At 42.6% G+C, this 15,319-nt stretch overlaps 1 protein-coding gene across 3 annotated transcripts in view; it reads left to right on the top strand.

Annotated features, from left to right (window-relative positions):
* The window catches only part of MAP2K7 (mitogen-activated protein kinase kinase 7), a 31,900-nt gene extending 16,953 nt beyond the window's left edge, over positions 1–14,947 (top strand). For all 3 annotated transcript variants that reach the window (XM_053376369.1, XM_053376371.1, XM_053376372.1), the window contains 10 exons: positions 3,195–3,345; positions 4,204–4,270; positions 4,412–4,525; positions 4,850–4,969; positions 5,097–5,204; positions 6,433–6,612; positions 7,401–7,481; positions 7,986–8,128; positions 9,050–9,095; positions 9,486–14,947. In XM_053376369.1, the coding sequence (XP_053232344.1) occupies positions 3,195–3,345; positions 4,204–4,270; positions 4,412–4,525; positions 4,850–4,969; positions 5,097–5,204; positions 6,433–6,612; positions 7,401–7,481; positions 7,986–8,128; positions 9,050–9,095; positions 9,486–9,623 (1,148 nt within the window). In that variant the 3' untranslated portion in view covers positions 9,624–14,947. The remainder of the gene's footprint in view (positions 1–3,194; positions 3,346–4,203; positions 4,271–4,411; positions 4,526–4,849; positions 4,970–5,096; positions 5,205–6,432; positions 6,613–7,400; positions 7,482–7,985; positions 8,129–9,049; positions 9,096–9,485) is intronic.
* The last annotated feature ends 372 nt before the right edge of the window (positions 14,948–15,319 follow it).

A 15,319-nucleotide genomic window follows, 5' to 3' on the forward strand; every position in this document is an offset into this window, starting at 1 on the left:
TGTGCTGTGCTGGCTCGCCAGATGCAGCTTGTCACACTGGCCACATGACCCGGAAGTGTCTGCGGACAGCGCTGGCTCCCGGCCTATAGAGTGAGATGGGCGCACAACCCTAGAGTCTGGCAAGACTGGCCCGTACGGGCAGGGGTACCTTTACCTTTACCTAGAGAAATTCAAGGTAGCGCTGAGGAGATTGCTCTATCGGTGCAAGCAGTTCTGCTTGTTTGATGGAAAAACCTCTACACTCTCCCTGTGTCATTCTGGGGAGTCTCTAGAACACGCCCCCCCCCCCCAGCCACTGGGTGGGCATTGGGGGGAAAATTGTTGTGTGGTGGAAGCATTTCATGGACTTCTGCTAGTGAGACCATTTAGCTGAATCTGGCATCTTGTGCTTTTTTGTCAATCTGGACTGCAGAAATTTTCATCCATTTCCTGTATTTTCTTTCTTTGCTTTCAGGTTATACTAGAAGCTCCTTTTCAGGGAATTTAAAAATCCTGCACTGGCCATTTTAGAATTCTCTTGTCCTTAGCAATAAAAATGATTATGCCTTTAAATATATATATATTTTAGAAATAGTCAGCTCTCCTTAATTAATTTTCTAGCGGAGGAAGCTTCCTTTTTGGAGTTGAATTCAGAGGACCTGTACTCCATTGGTTTGCTCCTATCCTCTGCCCAAAAGGATTATGTACAAGCATTTTGTGGTCACTTGCAAGAGAAGCAAGCATCACCTTTAGTAGTTTTCATGAACTGGTACTAATTGAGATGAACCACAATTTAAAAACCCCTTACTCTTCTGTTGCGGGTCTGTCTCACGTCCTCCATGATGTTGTCATCCTATAAATCTTTGTAGTGTGGACCGCACGCTACATATGAAACATATCAAGAAGAAGCTGATCTGAGTGTTAAAACATCCCTTGTTACAATCTCACTTCATGACCTCTTTTGGCTAGCCTCAGTATCCCTTTCTCCACCTGTTATACTGATCTACGTTACACAACACTTGTAAGGATTATGGATGCAATATAAAGGGAGCTCTTTTAGCAGAAGATGTACATTTTGCTACCTTAATAGAGCTTCATTGTTTATATTTTAAAAAGTACAGTCATACCTCGGGTTAAATATGCTTCAGGTTAAGGATTTTCAGGTTACGCTCCACGGCAACCTGGAAGTAACGGAACACGTTACTTCCAGGTTTCGCCGCTCGCACATGTGCAGACGCTCAAAATGACATCACGCGCATGCGCGGAAGTGGTGAATTGTGACCTGTGCACGCGCAGACGTGGTTGCGTTCGCTTCAGGATGCGAACAGGGCTCCGGAACAGATCCCGTTCGCATCCAGAGGTACCACTGTATACCTCTTTAGATCCCAGGACAGAATTCTAGCTAGCATGTTGAATTGCACTGTGATCTGTTATTCATGGCTGACACAGCTGCTCTCAAAGTGGAATTGGGGGATGCCCAAGCATTGAGAGTGGGTTCACTTGTTAAGTATTTTGTACAGAACCTGGCACAATTCTTCCGAATCATAATTCCTGTCTGAAATCATCACTTCAGCCCAACTATCAGGAAACTGGTACTTGAGAATCCACTTTAGTAGCGGCAACCTATCATAACTAACTGACAGTAGCAGCACTTCTCTCTCTGCCTCTCCCACCTTAATATTTGCAACCTTGGGGGGGGGGATAGAAGTGTTTCAGAAATTAAAATTAAAAAATAACGTTGTTACTGAGTTCCATTGAGCAACTTTGTCATTGGCAAGATTGCAATATGGAAGCCAGTATTTCTACTTTAGCCAAGGGCTATTGTTGAGGTTGATGAAGGAAATTGTGTGTGGCTGAGCTTTTTATATTTCAAATGAGCAAGCAAATCCACTGGGGCCGGGGTGGGGAACTTGTGTCCTGCTAGACGTTGTTGAACTCCCACCTCCCGCCAGCATGGCCATTGATCAAGGATGATGCAGGTTGGATTCCGGCTTCTGGAGGGTCACAGCTTCCCCACTCCAGCACTAGGACTTATTCACTAGTTGATTTAAGGGACACCCTGTTCCCATTTTTAGAAATAAGCCGTGGCACCAAGAATATGAGTTGCAGCTTTGTATTCTGCTTGATCTCATGATGCACTGCTTAGCCTCTCAGCTAAGTGGAGGTGAGTTGGGATGTCTGTGTAGAATTGTTGTACTCTGGCTGTGTGCCTCGCTGTGTCTTCCTATTTTTGGATTAAAACCTGTGTAGACACAGGAAACCAGGTAAAATATGAAAGGTTATGGGAAGAATTGCAGTATCAAATAATTGTACACATTGTGCTGGAAAGATTAGATATAACCATTCAGCTACTAACAGATGTTGCTAAAACCTGTGCAGCATGACTTCTGCTTGCCTGTGCTATTCCCAGGATACTGCAGTTTCTTGATCTAGGTGCCCTGAAGGGTCCGCTCTTTTAGATTTGTTCAAAAATAGATAGTCGCCCTTAGAATGCTCTCTTCAGGCTTAGCAGAGACCTCTGTCTAAATATGCTAAGACCAAGCAGGAAGAAAGTTCTTGGTGCTATCTCACATCACACTCACTGCACAAGCCCCTGGGCAAAGAAACTAGGCCTTATCTTTAGTTCCAGAAGCAGGTTCTTTCTAAAAATGGATTTAATTTTAAACCACACATACTCTCCCTCCTGGTCCTAGGCCCAGATTAAACCTGCAAACAACTTGCCAGTATAATATCCACACAGTCATCCACACTGGTGACTACCAATGTAACATGAATATGCCAGTTTATGGCGTATTCCTAGTCAACAGATGCCTACTGTTTTGATATATGCATAGGCACCAACAATCCAATTTAACTTGCTGCATGGATCCTCATATGAGTGAAGCCTGGCCACCCTCTCAGGAAAACAGGGGAAGACCTATTTATTGTGCCCAGACAGAGCTATCCCCAGGATGATACAGTTAAAAGCTGTGGCTTCCACACAGATTTGAGAAGATGGGATTTTAGAACACCTTGGGAGTACAGTAGGGCTAAGCTGACACCTCAGAAGTCAAGGTAACAACTGACTTTTTATTGGAACCACAGGCTGGTTTTCTAGCACCCCTGCCTTCAAGACAAGAAACATTGTGGGCTTGGGCTGCAAAGGAACCTAGCTTGAACCAGGAGCCCATGCATTGCTGCCTCCCTGCCTGACTTTTCCTCTCCTCTCCTCTCAGCATTGCAGCTTCCCTTAGCCAACGATGGAAGTAGCCGTTCCACCTCTTTGGACAGCTCGCCCCAGCATCATCACACTCATCCGTCACGCCCCCGAAACTTTCTGGGCCTGCCTCCTCAGCCCCCCTTCCACATGAACAAGAGCATGGAGAGGTAAGCAGAACTAGACCAAATGAGGCAGGTTCCGGTGTGCTGTGCTCATCTTCTCTGCTGTATTGAGACAGGAGGGACCAACTTGTTTTGAGAAAGGGAAGCAGTTTGAAGCAAAGGTTTTGTGTTGTGCTTGCCATTTGATCAGACAGGTCTGCGCACAATACATGAAGCGTTTGCTGTCCTTGTGCCTGTACAGCCGTGGATAATAGCGTGTTGGGGAACTGAATGTTCTCTAGGCACTTTAATCTTGTTGCTTATTGCTATTGCCACAGTCTTAACAGCTGCTTCACACTGTACTTTTGATATAAGAGGCAGAGCTCCTGTCTCAAACCATATTTGTTAGGTAGATACGGAACTTTCATAACCCCTAGTTGCCTTGAGTTGCATTATTTTTTTGTAATATCATGTAATATCAGTAGCAGCCCATGCAAAGTTTAAACTCTCCTGTTTGTGAATTAACGGGCTAAGTTTGTCTGCTAAATGAGTGATTTATAGCATGCACACAAAAATATACAGTAATGGCCCTGGGAGTTAGTAGAGGACCTGCTGCTTTTTTGGGTTTCAACAGGTAATAAAAACTCATGATTTAACCTGCACTGTTCTGATCTGCAGATTGAGATGTCTTGTTATGTAAGTGACTTGTGAGTTGCTGGCTTTGAATTCATATTAGAAATTCTCTCATGATGGAGATCTACTAGTTCATAGGGTTCTCTAGATGCCCTTGTTGAGAAGAAGAATGTGTGGTTCTCCACAGAGATTGAGCCTGTTTCTGCAAAGAGAAGGGTCTGAGATGTTCGTATGCCATGGCTAAATGGAAGCAAACACAATATTTTTCCTTTTTTCTCTTTCCCTTTCTAGTATAGAGATTGATCAGAAACTGCAGGAAATTATGAAGCAAACGGGTTACTTGACCATCGGAGGGCAGGTGAGCTGACTTGACAGGTGCAGTAGTTCGAAATATATTGAAGCCTGATGTATATTAAGAATTAACCAAAAGCAACCCCCCACCCTTTTCAATATAAAATGGATTGACGAGTAGCTTCTCTATGTGCTCATCTTCTCACAGAGATACCAAGCAGAAATCAATGACCTAGAAAATCTGGGTGAGATTGGAAGTGGGACGTGTGGACAGGTGTGGAAAATGCGTTTCAAGAAGACTGGACACATCATAGCTGTGAAGGTGAGGTAGATCTACTGGGTGTTGAATGGAAGATATCTTAAGATGAAAGGAAATGGCAGAGTTGGACTTCTAGAGGGTTCATTGCTGGTGAAACTCTTAGGTGCCACAGATTATTTGGTTCCTGTGTCAGCTGCTGAGAGAGAATCCAGTTGGGCAGGATTAAGTGGGCCTTAACTTTCTTTGATGGAAAGTAGTGATGCTCTGTGAATTAATCATAAAGCAGTTAAGGGCCACGAGGCCCTTTGTGGGTCAAAGCATTATCACCCACGACTCTTTAGTCTCTTTCTACTTCTGCTCCTAATTCCCATTCTCTTCTCTGTTCAGCAAATGCGTCGTTCTGGTAACAAAGAGGAGAACAAGAGGATTCTGATGGACCTGGATGTGGTGCTGAAGAGTCATGACTGTCCTTACATTGTTCAGTGCTTTGGAACTTTCATCACAAATGTAAATGAAGGCGATGCTACTGTTTTCTCAAGTCCGCCTGTATTTTTCAATGTATTTAGAACAGCCACATCATAATAACCTTAACTTTTACTTCTTTTTTTTTTATTCCCCCCCCCCCGTCCCTTAGACTGATGTTTTTATAGCCATGGAGCTAATGGGCACATGTGCAGAGAAGCTGAAAAAACGAATCCAAGGGCCTATCCCTGAGAGGATCTTGGGAAAGATGACTGTGGCGGTGAGGGTTTTGTTTTTTGTTTTTTGTTTTGCTTTTTACATTTAGATCCCACATTTCCCCCATCTAGACATTGGCCCAGTTCACATGTCATGCTAAACATGGAACGAATAGCATGCTGGTATAGGCTACTTAATAGTACTCCTTCCTTGCTTCAGCTGTGGCAGATTCACAGATAAAACAAGCTATATATCTGGTCTGTCATGTCGCCTGGACTTGGGCTCATGGCTTGTTTCCTCCAAACAACTGATGAGTAGTTTATTCTTGGGTTACCACTTGAGGTTTTTTTGGAGGAAACAAGCCATGAGTCCAGGTCCACACAACATGACAAGCTAGAATCTGGCTTGTTTTGTCTGTGACACAGAGGAGCCATTAATTGCTTCCAGGTTTCCATGATCATGGCTTTTAAGGAGATGTGTTGTGCTTCAAACTCCTTCCTGCCTATGGCATCCAGGTATTTTTCTTTTTCAGCTGTGTTTTCTGCTGTTTTTGAAGGGACAGCAACCATTCTCCACTTGTTATTTGTTATTTTATATACCATTCTCCTCCATTTACTTGAGCCTCACACGTCTGTTTCTCTTTTGGCACACAGAAATGAGCTAAGCTTCCCTGCTTGGAGCAAAATGCTGTTGTGGACAGCAGAGGGAGTAAGATTTTTTAAATAGTGACTGCACTGTTGGGCGGATTTTGGCAAAATTTGGAACCCAGGAGTGGGTGCTCTGTTCTGTGTGGTTGTTTTGATTTCCTTTTGGCCATGTGCTGCATAATGAGATGTGGTAAAATCTAGGGCTCGGTTGAAGAGTCTGAAGTATTATCATACCCCACTGAAAACTATGAAGCCCAATATCTCACCTTAGGATTCCAAGAATAGTAACAGCATTTCAATAGTAACAACAGTTCATGAACATGCCACCTTTCTTTTTCCCCGGTGGTATCCCTGAAAACTGCTTGGTAATCTACATGACTGAAGGGCTGTGCTGTAACGCTGTCTCCCCACAAGTTGTTGTGTATACAAGACGTTTTGCCCCAGATAGCTGAAACTATCTTTTCCAAGTATCACGAAAGCCTCAGACTGATTGCTGAGTGCATAACCTTTGTTCTCTAAGCAGCACATGTTTTTACAGGCACGTTGATAAAAGGGTATCATGAGTTCTAGACTAGTTCTGAGTTGTTTTCCTTACAGTGAGCAATGATTAATTCTTCCGCATTGTTTCCGATGTGTTGCTTTCAGATTGTCAAAGCGCTCTACTATCTGAAAGAGAAGCATGGTGTCATCCATAGAGATGTGAAGCCTTCAAATATCTTGTTGGATGAGAGGGGGCAAATCAAATTGTGTGACTTCGGGATCAGTGGGAGGCTGGTGGACTCGAAAGCCAAAACCCGGAGTGCTGGTTGCGCAGCATATATGGCGGTAAGAGATTGGCAGATGGCGAGAGAACAGCAGCAGGAATCTTGCTGCGCTGTGATGGAACTGAGTAAAAAGAAACCTAAAAAAACAACAACTGACGACGTATGTTGCTCTTCCTACAAATTGCTCAGAATAGCTTGTGTATGATTTAATTAAATACTCTTTATTTGTTAAACTTTTATGTCATTCTTCCTCCAAGCTGCTTTGCATGGGTTGGGTATGATCCCTAGCAGTCTCATCCTAGCAGTGCTCTAGGCCAGACCCGCTTCGTTGCAGCCGTCGAAATGCACCATGTGTCTCGATAACTTCTCTCCAGGACTAAGAATTCCATCGCTTGCATTTTACTATAGAAAGTTGTCACTAGAATTGGCCTGAGCTTTTGGGAAACTGTATGGCAACTATTACGCAGATGCTGTTACGGTATCAAAACAGCCTGCATTTTGTCTTAGCAACATCCAGTAGGATTCAGCTAAGTTTTTGTGTGCATGGAACAAGGCCCACTCATGCAGTGAGACTCTCCCTCGTCTCCCCATGTACCCAGGTGCTTCCCCCTAAATCTGCTCTGGAAGGTTGAGGGAACCCCCAGAACAGGTTTAGGAGGATGGGGGAAGTCTTGTTGTGTGAGTGGCGTTCATTCTGTGTACACCCACACACCCACTTCATGCTGCATTCAATTCCACCATGGTTTGGCTTCTGTAATTAGGGGAATCTTGCTAGGTGCAGATAAGAGACCAGTAGCAAAGAGTAGCAAAGATTTTTGACTGAATTTGTAAAAATCTTTTTGTTTCCAGCCCGAGAGAATAGATCCCCCTGATCCCTCAAAACCAGATTATGATATCCGTGCAGATGTTTGGAGCCTGGGCATCTCTCTGGTAAGTAAAACCTGCTCCCCATTTTTAAGGAAATTTGTGTACCTTAATATGCTTGTTGGGATCTTCAGGTTCTGGATCATATCTCAACCATCCTTTAATGTATGCAGTGCTTAATACATGACATAAACAGCAATAAGCTTTGGGGTGAGTTTTTCTTCAATTTTTTAAAATGGAGTTAACTGATTCAAAGGAGGCTGAATTCTGGCTATCCTGAACCCCATTTTTGTCTCTGCTGTTGAGGCTGGATAAGCCAAGTGATCATTCTGTTCCACATTTCTTCCCTTTCTTGCTCTCGTCTCTTTCTGTACAATCATTTAGAATTGTGTTGTTTGTATGGATTTTTATCTATTTGCTTTTGTTGTAAACTGCCCTGCGGCTTATATGCAAATAGTGGCATATACATCACTGAAGCATCATTGAAGAGATGCTGACGATAATAATGCTTTTTAGATTATTCCCATTTTTAAGCACTTATTCTTCATTTCTCTACCACCCCTAATGCAGGTTGAGCTGGCTACAGGTCAGTTCCCCTACAAGAACTGTAAAACAGATTTTGAAGTCCTCACCAAGGTGTTGCAGGAAGATCCTCCCCTTCTCCCAAACAACATGGGATTTTCTGTGGATTTCCAGTCCTTTGTGAAAGACTGGTGAGTGAACTGCCTTAAATTCATGTTATGTAGAGCGGCTGCTTCAACATTTCTTACATAGACAGGAAGCCCTGCAGTTCCAGCTGGTTCCTCACTTTCCTGCTGAACTCTTGCACACCAGTTGCTTTCTCAGATATTGGTTAATGTTCATTCTAGGGCACCCCATCTTCAATACTATTAATAGTGTAGGTAAAAGAATTGGAACTGTTCTGCTTGTTCAAACTGGTACCATGCTCTTCTAAAGACTGAACTCAACCTGTGCTGGTGATTTCCACCTAGAAAGGAAATCCCATATCTGCCTCCAGGACAGCTGTGCTTAAATTCTGGGCTAGCACATTGTTGTGTATGACCTCTTCTGGTCTACACATTCCTGGCTCTTACCTCTTTTCTGTGTCTGATGTACCGGTTCTTAAAGGTGCAGGAAATCCTTCATTGCCATGGAAATAAAAAGTAACATGTCGTAAGTTAGTTACATTTCCCCACCCTTCCTTGTTTCCATTCCTTCCAACAATTAGGCAGCTGTAAATGAATTGCACTCCTTGCAACTGGCATTGACACTTCCATAAATGTTCAAACAGAAAATCCACTTCTGATAGTGATTGTTTTGTTCCAGTTAACTTTGAGCTTATGTGTCCAACTTGCCATTCCTGGATTCCATCAAACAACCCCACGTAAGATTGTTGCAAACTGCCACGGGATACTGGGCATAGGAAGTTGACCCTGAAAGATTATTGGTATGGCAGGATAATGGACTTCATCCTGTTTGGCTGAGAGAGTTTGAAACTTAGAGTAGACCTATGTCAATATGAGCTCTGTTTGCAAGGATCCATTATGCATCAGGTAGTGGAAACATTCCGTGTTGGTTGCTCCATAAAATAAATTGGATCCTGTGTTTTGAATGTGTGTTTCTGTTATTTCTAGCCTTACTAAAGATCACAGGAAGAGACCAAAGTACAACAAGCTACTTGTAAGTATTGGTCACACCTCTTTCATTGTGAATATTTAAAAAAATCCCCCAGGGCTTGGAAAAAGGCCACAGTGGGTCCTTCTGCCAACCCTTAAAGTTTAGAAATAACCAGTAACATTTCTTGGAACTAGTTTGTGCCAACTGGCACGGAAGCTGAGATTAATAAAGTGACATCCTTTCTTTTCTCCACATAGTTTCTTTAAAGGAGAGGGAAAGTTCTTTTACTTTTTTATTTGACTTGATTTTTCCCTGCTCATGTTTGGTGCTGTTGTGTATCCTCCTCGTTGCTTAGCTATAGCTGACAACTGTTGCTCACAGCTCTGTAGAAATAACAGAGGTGGTGTGACTCCCTTGCTTATTTTCCATCTCGTTTTGCCTGTTCCTTTGCAGGAACATAACTTCATCAAGCGTTATGAGACACTGGAAGTGGATGTGGCGTCCTGGTTCAAAGATGTCATGGCTAAGACAGAGTCACCCCGCACAAGTAGCATCCTTAGCCAGCACCACCTGCCGTTCTTCACCAGGTAGCCATGTAGAGTGGCTATTGTGCCAAGGAAGGACCCCTTGGCAGACAGAGCTTGCAAGGTGGGGCAAGAGAGAGCACCACAACAGACACCTGCCCTCACAACAGCAACTCTTCAGTGGCATGAATTGTTTGCTTCACCTGCTCAAATCACCCTTGCCCATGTTGTCTTTTCCTTCAGTATTGCCATGAAGAGATGGGGTGGCTGTCTGGTCTTTCTGGAATGTGGGTGTGTTCTAGAGCCTTTGGCATTTCTGGCGCCAGGCAGCCCAAGAATACAAGGCCTTTTCCAGCCTGTGCTTGTTATCTTTCTGTGATAGAGCGCCTGCCATCCGGAGTTGCCACGAAGTGACAGCTGCTCCCTGCTTGTCTCTCTCCACCTTGTCTGGAGGCTCAACAGTGACCCTTGCTCACGCACTGTGAACAGACACAAAACACACAAAAGGAAAAAGAAGATATTTTTTTTACCACTTATTTATTAAGTTTGGACTTGTGGTGCTGCGGGCCGCCTGCTGCACCCGTTCACCCATCCCTGCGTTATTAATGTCTGTTTTTGTTTTTTGTTTTTTCATTTGTGTTTTTGGGATTGTATTTGCTGAGGGGGAATGGGGCTGGACGTAGATGGGTCGTCTGCTGCTTTAGATTCTGAGCTTAGCTGTTGCTGTTGTCTTGGTTTCATTTTTTCTTAGGGCTTGGGGAGACAGGAAAGTGTAGGTTTGAGAATTATTCTCATCCAAGAGTAGCTCAGTTAAAGTGAATTTTTCCCTCTTCAATTCTTTTTGAACTCAGGGGTTCCTATTCTTTTGTTTTGAGCGTGAACAAAGTTTTGTCAGTGGTGTTTTATTTACCAAAGTGTGTGTTTGGTGCTAGGATAAATGCTTGTTCATTTTCTTCCAGTATTTAAGAAAAGGAAAAGCAGAACTTAAAAGATAATCCTGGCATCAAGAAAGCCATTTTTAAAAAAAGATTCAGCCCAAATGATTCTTACTGCTGTGTCTTAGGGATTCTTTAATATATTTAAATACATTTATGCCCTATTGTGGACTTTATTGACTCGATTCTTAACTGGTCACAAGTGTGTATCTCCAGTTGAGAATTGGTCAGAGTTTGCTCTTTGGAGATCATGGGCTAGAATCTGCACTGTCTGTCTAGATGCTCAGACTTCATGAAATCTCAGACGCGGGATTCTAAATTATCCAAAAGGCTTGGAGGATGAAGGCTGAGCACCCTCCTCAATCCTACTCTTTCAGAATAAAGCTTTTTTTTCTGCTAGTGTTTTTAACAGGATAAGAAGCCAGAAGGGACAGAATTCCAGTCAACTCTAATTGACAGGCATTCCCAAAGTGTTGGGGCCATGCTGTAGGCACCAAGGTCTCTGGGTCATTGAAGTTGTCATATAAACCTTTAGGAGCAACAATTGCCACCATCAGCCTTGGGAATGAGAGGTGGTCAGAGACTTTGGGAATGAATCCTGGTTTTCTTCTTGAGTCAATTCTGCCAATAACAATTGCATTTCAGGTAGTCCAGAGGTTAAAGCACAGTCCTGAAGCTCTGACTGTTAACCTGAAGGTGAGGCTTATTCCTGCTTTCTCTTGCTAGCAAAGGTTGGAGTACCATAATCTTAGCTCTGGTCTCAATCCTATGGATATTTGGGTTAGTGTGGTTACTTGTGGCGCAGGCATGATGGTGCACTGCATTGTCAGATGCCATACTATACTAGATGTATAGATCAACTTCAGAAACCCAACACACACATGCACACAGAAGTTTTAGACTAAAGTCATAACAGTACTTGGGATGTCCTGAAAAGGAGATGCACTTGTGGTCATTGATGAGGCTGGGCTGTCTGCTTAGTACAAGTCCTTGAGACATGATTCCATCTATATTCTGGCTGTTTCCAGGGCGGAGCTCCTATATTGTATTATGCTTCCAAAGGGAGCCAAAATTAGGTGCATTCAGTGGCAGAATTAGTGGAAGGAGGAGCAGTTATAGCATAATCCATGTTCGGGCATGTCCTACAAAGTGCTTGGGGGTGCTGGGCAACCTGCCAGAAAGTCAGACCAGACCAAGAGCGTCCTTTGAAAATGGGGCAGTGCACTTGCTTGATTTGTGAAGAAGTGTGTGTGTGTTTTCTGTGACTGATTAGATTTTTAGAGTGGATAGTTGCTAACAAAATGAGGCAAGTTACCAAAGAGCTTGGAGGACATGGAGAGTTCATTTCCTGAGAGGGTGGAGGTCTTCATTCCTTGTGACTGGGACATCGTTACAACACAGTGTGGAAGTTCAGTTATTCTGCTGACCTCAGTAGTGACTGTTAATGTGGCAGCATTTTTCGGAATATGAAGGAAGGCAATTTCATTTGCACACAGGCTTTATGAGTAGGTGGTTTTGTGCCTAAAAGAAAATGGATGGAGTGTATTATATGAAAAGACATTTGCTGTATGAGAGAAAGTTGGAAGTGAAGAGCTGGTAAAAACTAAAGGGCAGTGAGCAGAGACAGAAAGTTTCAGATTTAAGAGGCGTCCATACTGTTGAAACAGTGAGTGAATATTAATGGTTTTTATGGAAGTGGAGTAGGAAAAGCAATGAAGTTTACCTGTGGGTGTAAAACAGAAGGTGGTGCTGTGGTGCATGTTTAAGAGATGCCTAGCCTCCAAGATGAATTCCTTTAGTATTGTGGAGGGTTCAACAACATGTTTATTTAGCCTCTTCTGTGAACTTTGGCTATGATGTCTTCCTAAACTCTCTAGAATTTCAAGAAAATCTGAGTGTTTTCCAAAGACATTATGCCACAGTTTGAAAGTAGCTTGAAAACAGTGTGCTAAACCATAGTTTGAGAACCAGGAACAAACAACAAACTCACACACTTACCTTTCCCATTAGTGATCTGATCTTGTTAGAGTAAACTACAGTTTCCCATTGGATCTGAAATAGTAAACCGAGCTGTTACAGTTCTCTAGCAGTAATAATAAACCATGGTTTGATCCTGGTTAGTAAAATAACAGTTTGCCAATTCAGACATAATGGGGAATTGCGGCTGAAACTAACCAGGATCTCTGCGCCAACACAGGCTGGGGGTAAAGGGGGAGAATGCATGCCTGATCTTTGCTTACTTCCTAAACTTTGATTTAGAGAGTCAGTAATGGACATCCAGACGTGGTTTTGATTTCAAGATACTGAGTCGTGCTTTTCAAAAAAAGAAATAAATGGGTGGTTCTGCATAGGCACAAGACTTTGTTATCTTCAATAGCAAGATCTTTTTGCCGTATTGGAAGCTCTTTGGGTAGAGGACATAGTAGAAATGCAGTTTTGTGTTTCACTTGAGCAAAATAACAAGAAAGCTCATATTAAGACTACTTGGAGATATCATCTGTCAGGGTGAAGGGCATAGGAGATCATTTTGCCACAGAAATGTGTTTTGGTTAGGAATTGTTCAGGCCTCCCAACTTCAAATTGATACAAGAATGATCCCATAAAGATGCAGATTTGAGATGTCACTTGCACACAAAAAATGGTTTGGAGAAGAGTAAAGCATGCTTTCTAGGGCATCTTCCACAAGATGACAAGAATAGCAGTACACTGTCAAAATATTGAACTGCCTAGAGAAGGAGTGGGGAGAGGCTAAAACCCTTTATAGCAGAGGACAAGATAGTGTCTGAAAGATATAATGAGAAACTCATAGGAGAACTAAAGCCCTGGTGACCAGTAGGACCAGTTGCAGTAGTCTTCTCCGTGGATGATCAGGGTGGCCTGTCTTTCTCAGTGATAGGCCCTCACCCTTCTGCTTGCTTTTGCACAGTCCAGCAATTGCGGAGTTAATCACCACTTTTGAGAATTCATCTTGGAAAGTAGGCTGGTAGTCATCAAAGGTCTGGGCGTGTTTTGTCGGGGAAGTGAAGCACCTTGGGTAGAGAATGCTGGAGTAGGTGAGGGAACAGAGGAGATATTGGAAGTGTGAAAAGTTGGACTTGAGATCCAGGTGGAAGAACAGCACGTGCAAGTTGAGAACAGCACTGGGCTGCGTGTAGAAGAAAGTGGTGTTTAAATTGGATGTCAAGTTAATGTGCGGAGTGTACTGGGAAGTACAGAAGGTGTGGGAAAGAGATAAATAGAAAGGGTTAGTAGAAGCAGTCCAATGGGAGCCGTTTTATCGCCTTGTCCTAAAAGCTGGGTGTGCCCTCTTTTTGGCTCTACAACCTGTTCTTCCATTGGACTTCTATGAAATGTACTTTAGCAAATGAAGTATACTAGTTGGCAGAGAATTGGTGATACATGGTATGACAACTGGCACTGGTACCTTTCCAAAGTGGCTGATATCTAAAAGTGGAACTAGCAGTGGATCTACCTTCTGGCTTGACCTAAAAACCATGGTTTAGCTTTAGAGCACAGAGCCTCTCAAAACTTTTTTATTAGCAGTTGCCAGCATGAGTTGGTTAGATGTGCACCACAGCCCTAATCTTTAGTGGCTGGCTAGGCCCTGGAAATCTTAAATCAAGAAGCATTGGTTGGAAGTTAGTTGAGAGTACAAGAATGTTATTAGAGCACTGGGTTTTCTAGTGCTAATGGAAAGCAGGTGCCCCTAATGATGGGATTGGCTTTGCAATGATGAGATTTTTCTCTTTAAAGATGGCTTTTGGGTTTTGTTTCTTCTTGGTGTTTAAGAATTTGTAGGTATCTGCTTTGCTGCTCCTAAAAGCTTTATTCCGTTTAAGATTCCAAGTGATGGAACTGTCAGGTCCTATGAATAAGTGCCTCCTGTAATGTAACTCCTGAAAAGCTATTTTGTCCGTTGATTTTTTTAGTGGATATTTATTGAACATTTGTGTCGTATCTTGTGAACTTGGAATTTAAGAAAAGAGCCCTTAAAAAAAAAAGTTGCTTAAAATAAGTAACTTCAGCCTTGCGCTGTTTTAACTTTCCATCTGGAAGCTTCTTCCAGCCATTAAATAAATATATAAATCTTTTGGCTCTCCTTTCTCTAGTGCCTCAAGACGTCAAGGTTTAGAAGTGCTCCTCCCACAAAGTTGTGAAATAAATTTGCCTACATGTTTGGAAATGTGACGTATGAGATTTTTCCTGCACATTTCATCATATGTACAGCAGAGCAGTAGCTAGAAGAGATACCAAGAGATTTCTCCAGGTGTCTGAGTTTGTGTTCTTGTCTTAGCAAGGCAAAAGATACCAGCAAGGGTCTTCAAGGGAATTAGACTGTTTGCATGCAGGTACTTCAGTACATAGTGAAGTATGTACTTGAGTATTTATAAAATGACTATTAGATGAAACGCAGTACAATGACTTGGTAAAGTCCCAGAACTAAATCAGATTTATATATATATATAAAAAAAAGAAGTTGTGCAAATGTCACTTAAGGTTAAAATTCAAAATTGAAAATATTTCTCGTGAACTGAAAATTTATCCTGATGGAGAACATGGCCAAAGTGTTCAAAAAAATGGGAGGGGTAGATTATAAAACATAATATTTACACAGGTTCAGAATTATTAGATTGTTGTTCAGCATTTGAAGCGGAAAGCTTCTGGGTTCACTTTTAAAAATTTGTCCCTTTCAAGAAATGAGTTTGGATACAGTATTCTATTTCCCTTTGGACTTGAAGCTCTCAAACACGGCAGACCACCCAAAAACAATTGACCTCTTGAAGAGCCTGGTTCATCTTCCCTTTACTTCAAGAGAAAGCAAGAATAA

Source organism: Podarcis raffonei, chromosome 2 (assembly GCF_027172205.1).
Source record: "Podarcis raffonei isolate rPodRaf1 chromosome 2, rPodRaf1.pri, whole genome shotgun sequence".
NCBI lineage: Eukaryota > Metazoa > Chordata > Lepidosauria > Squamata > Lacertidae > Podarcis > Podarcis raffonei.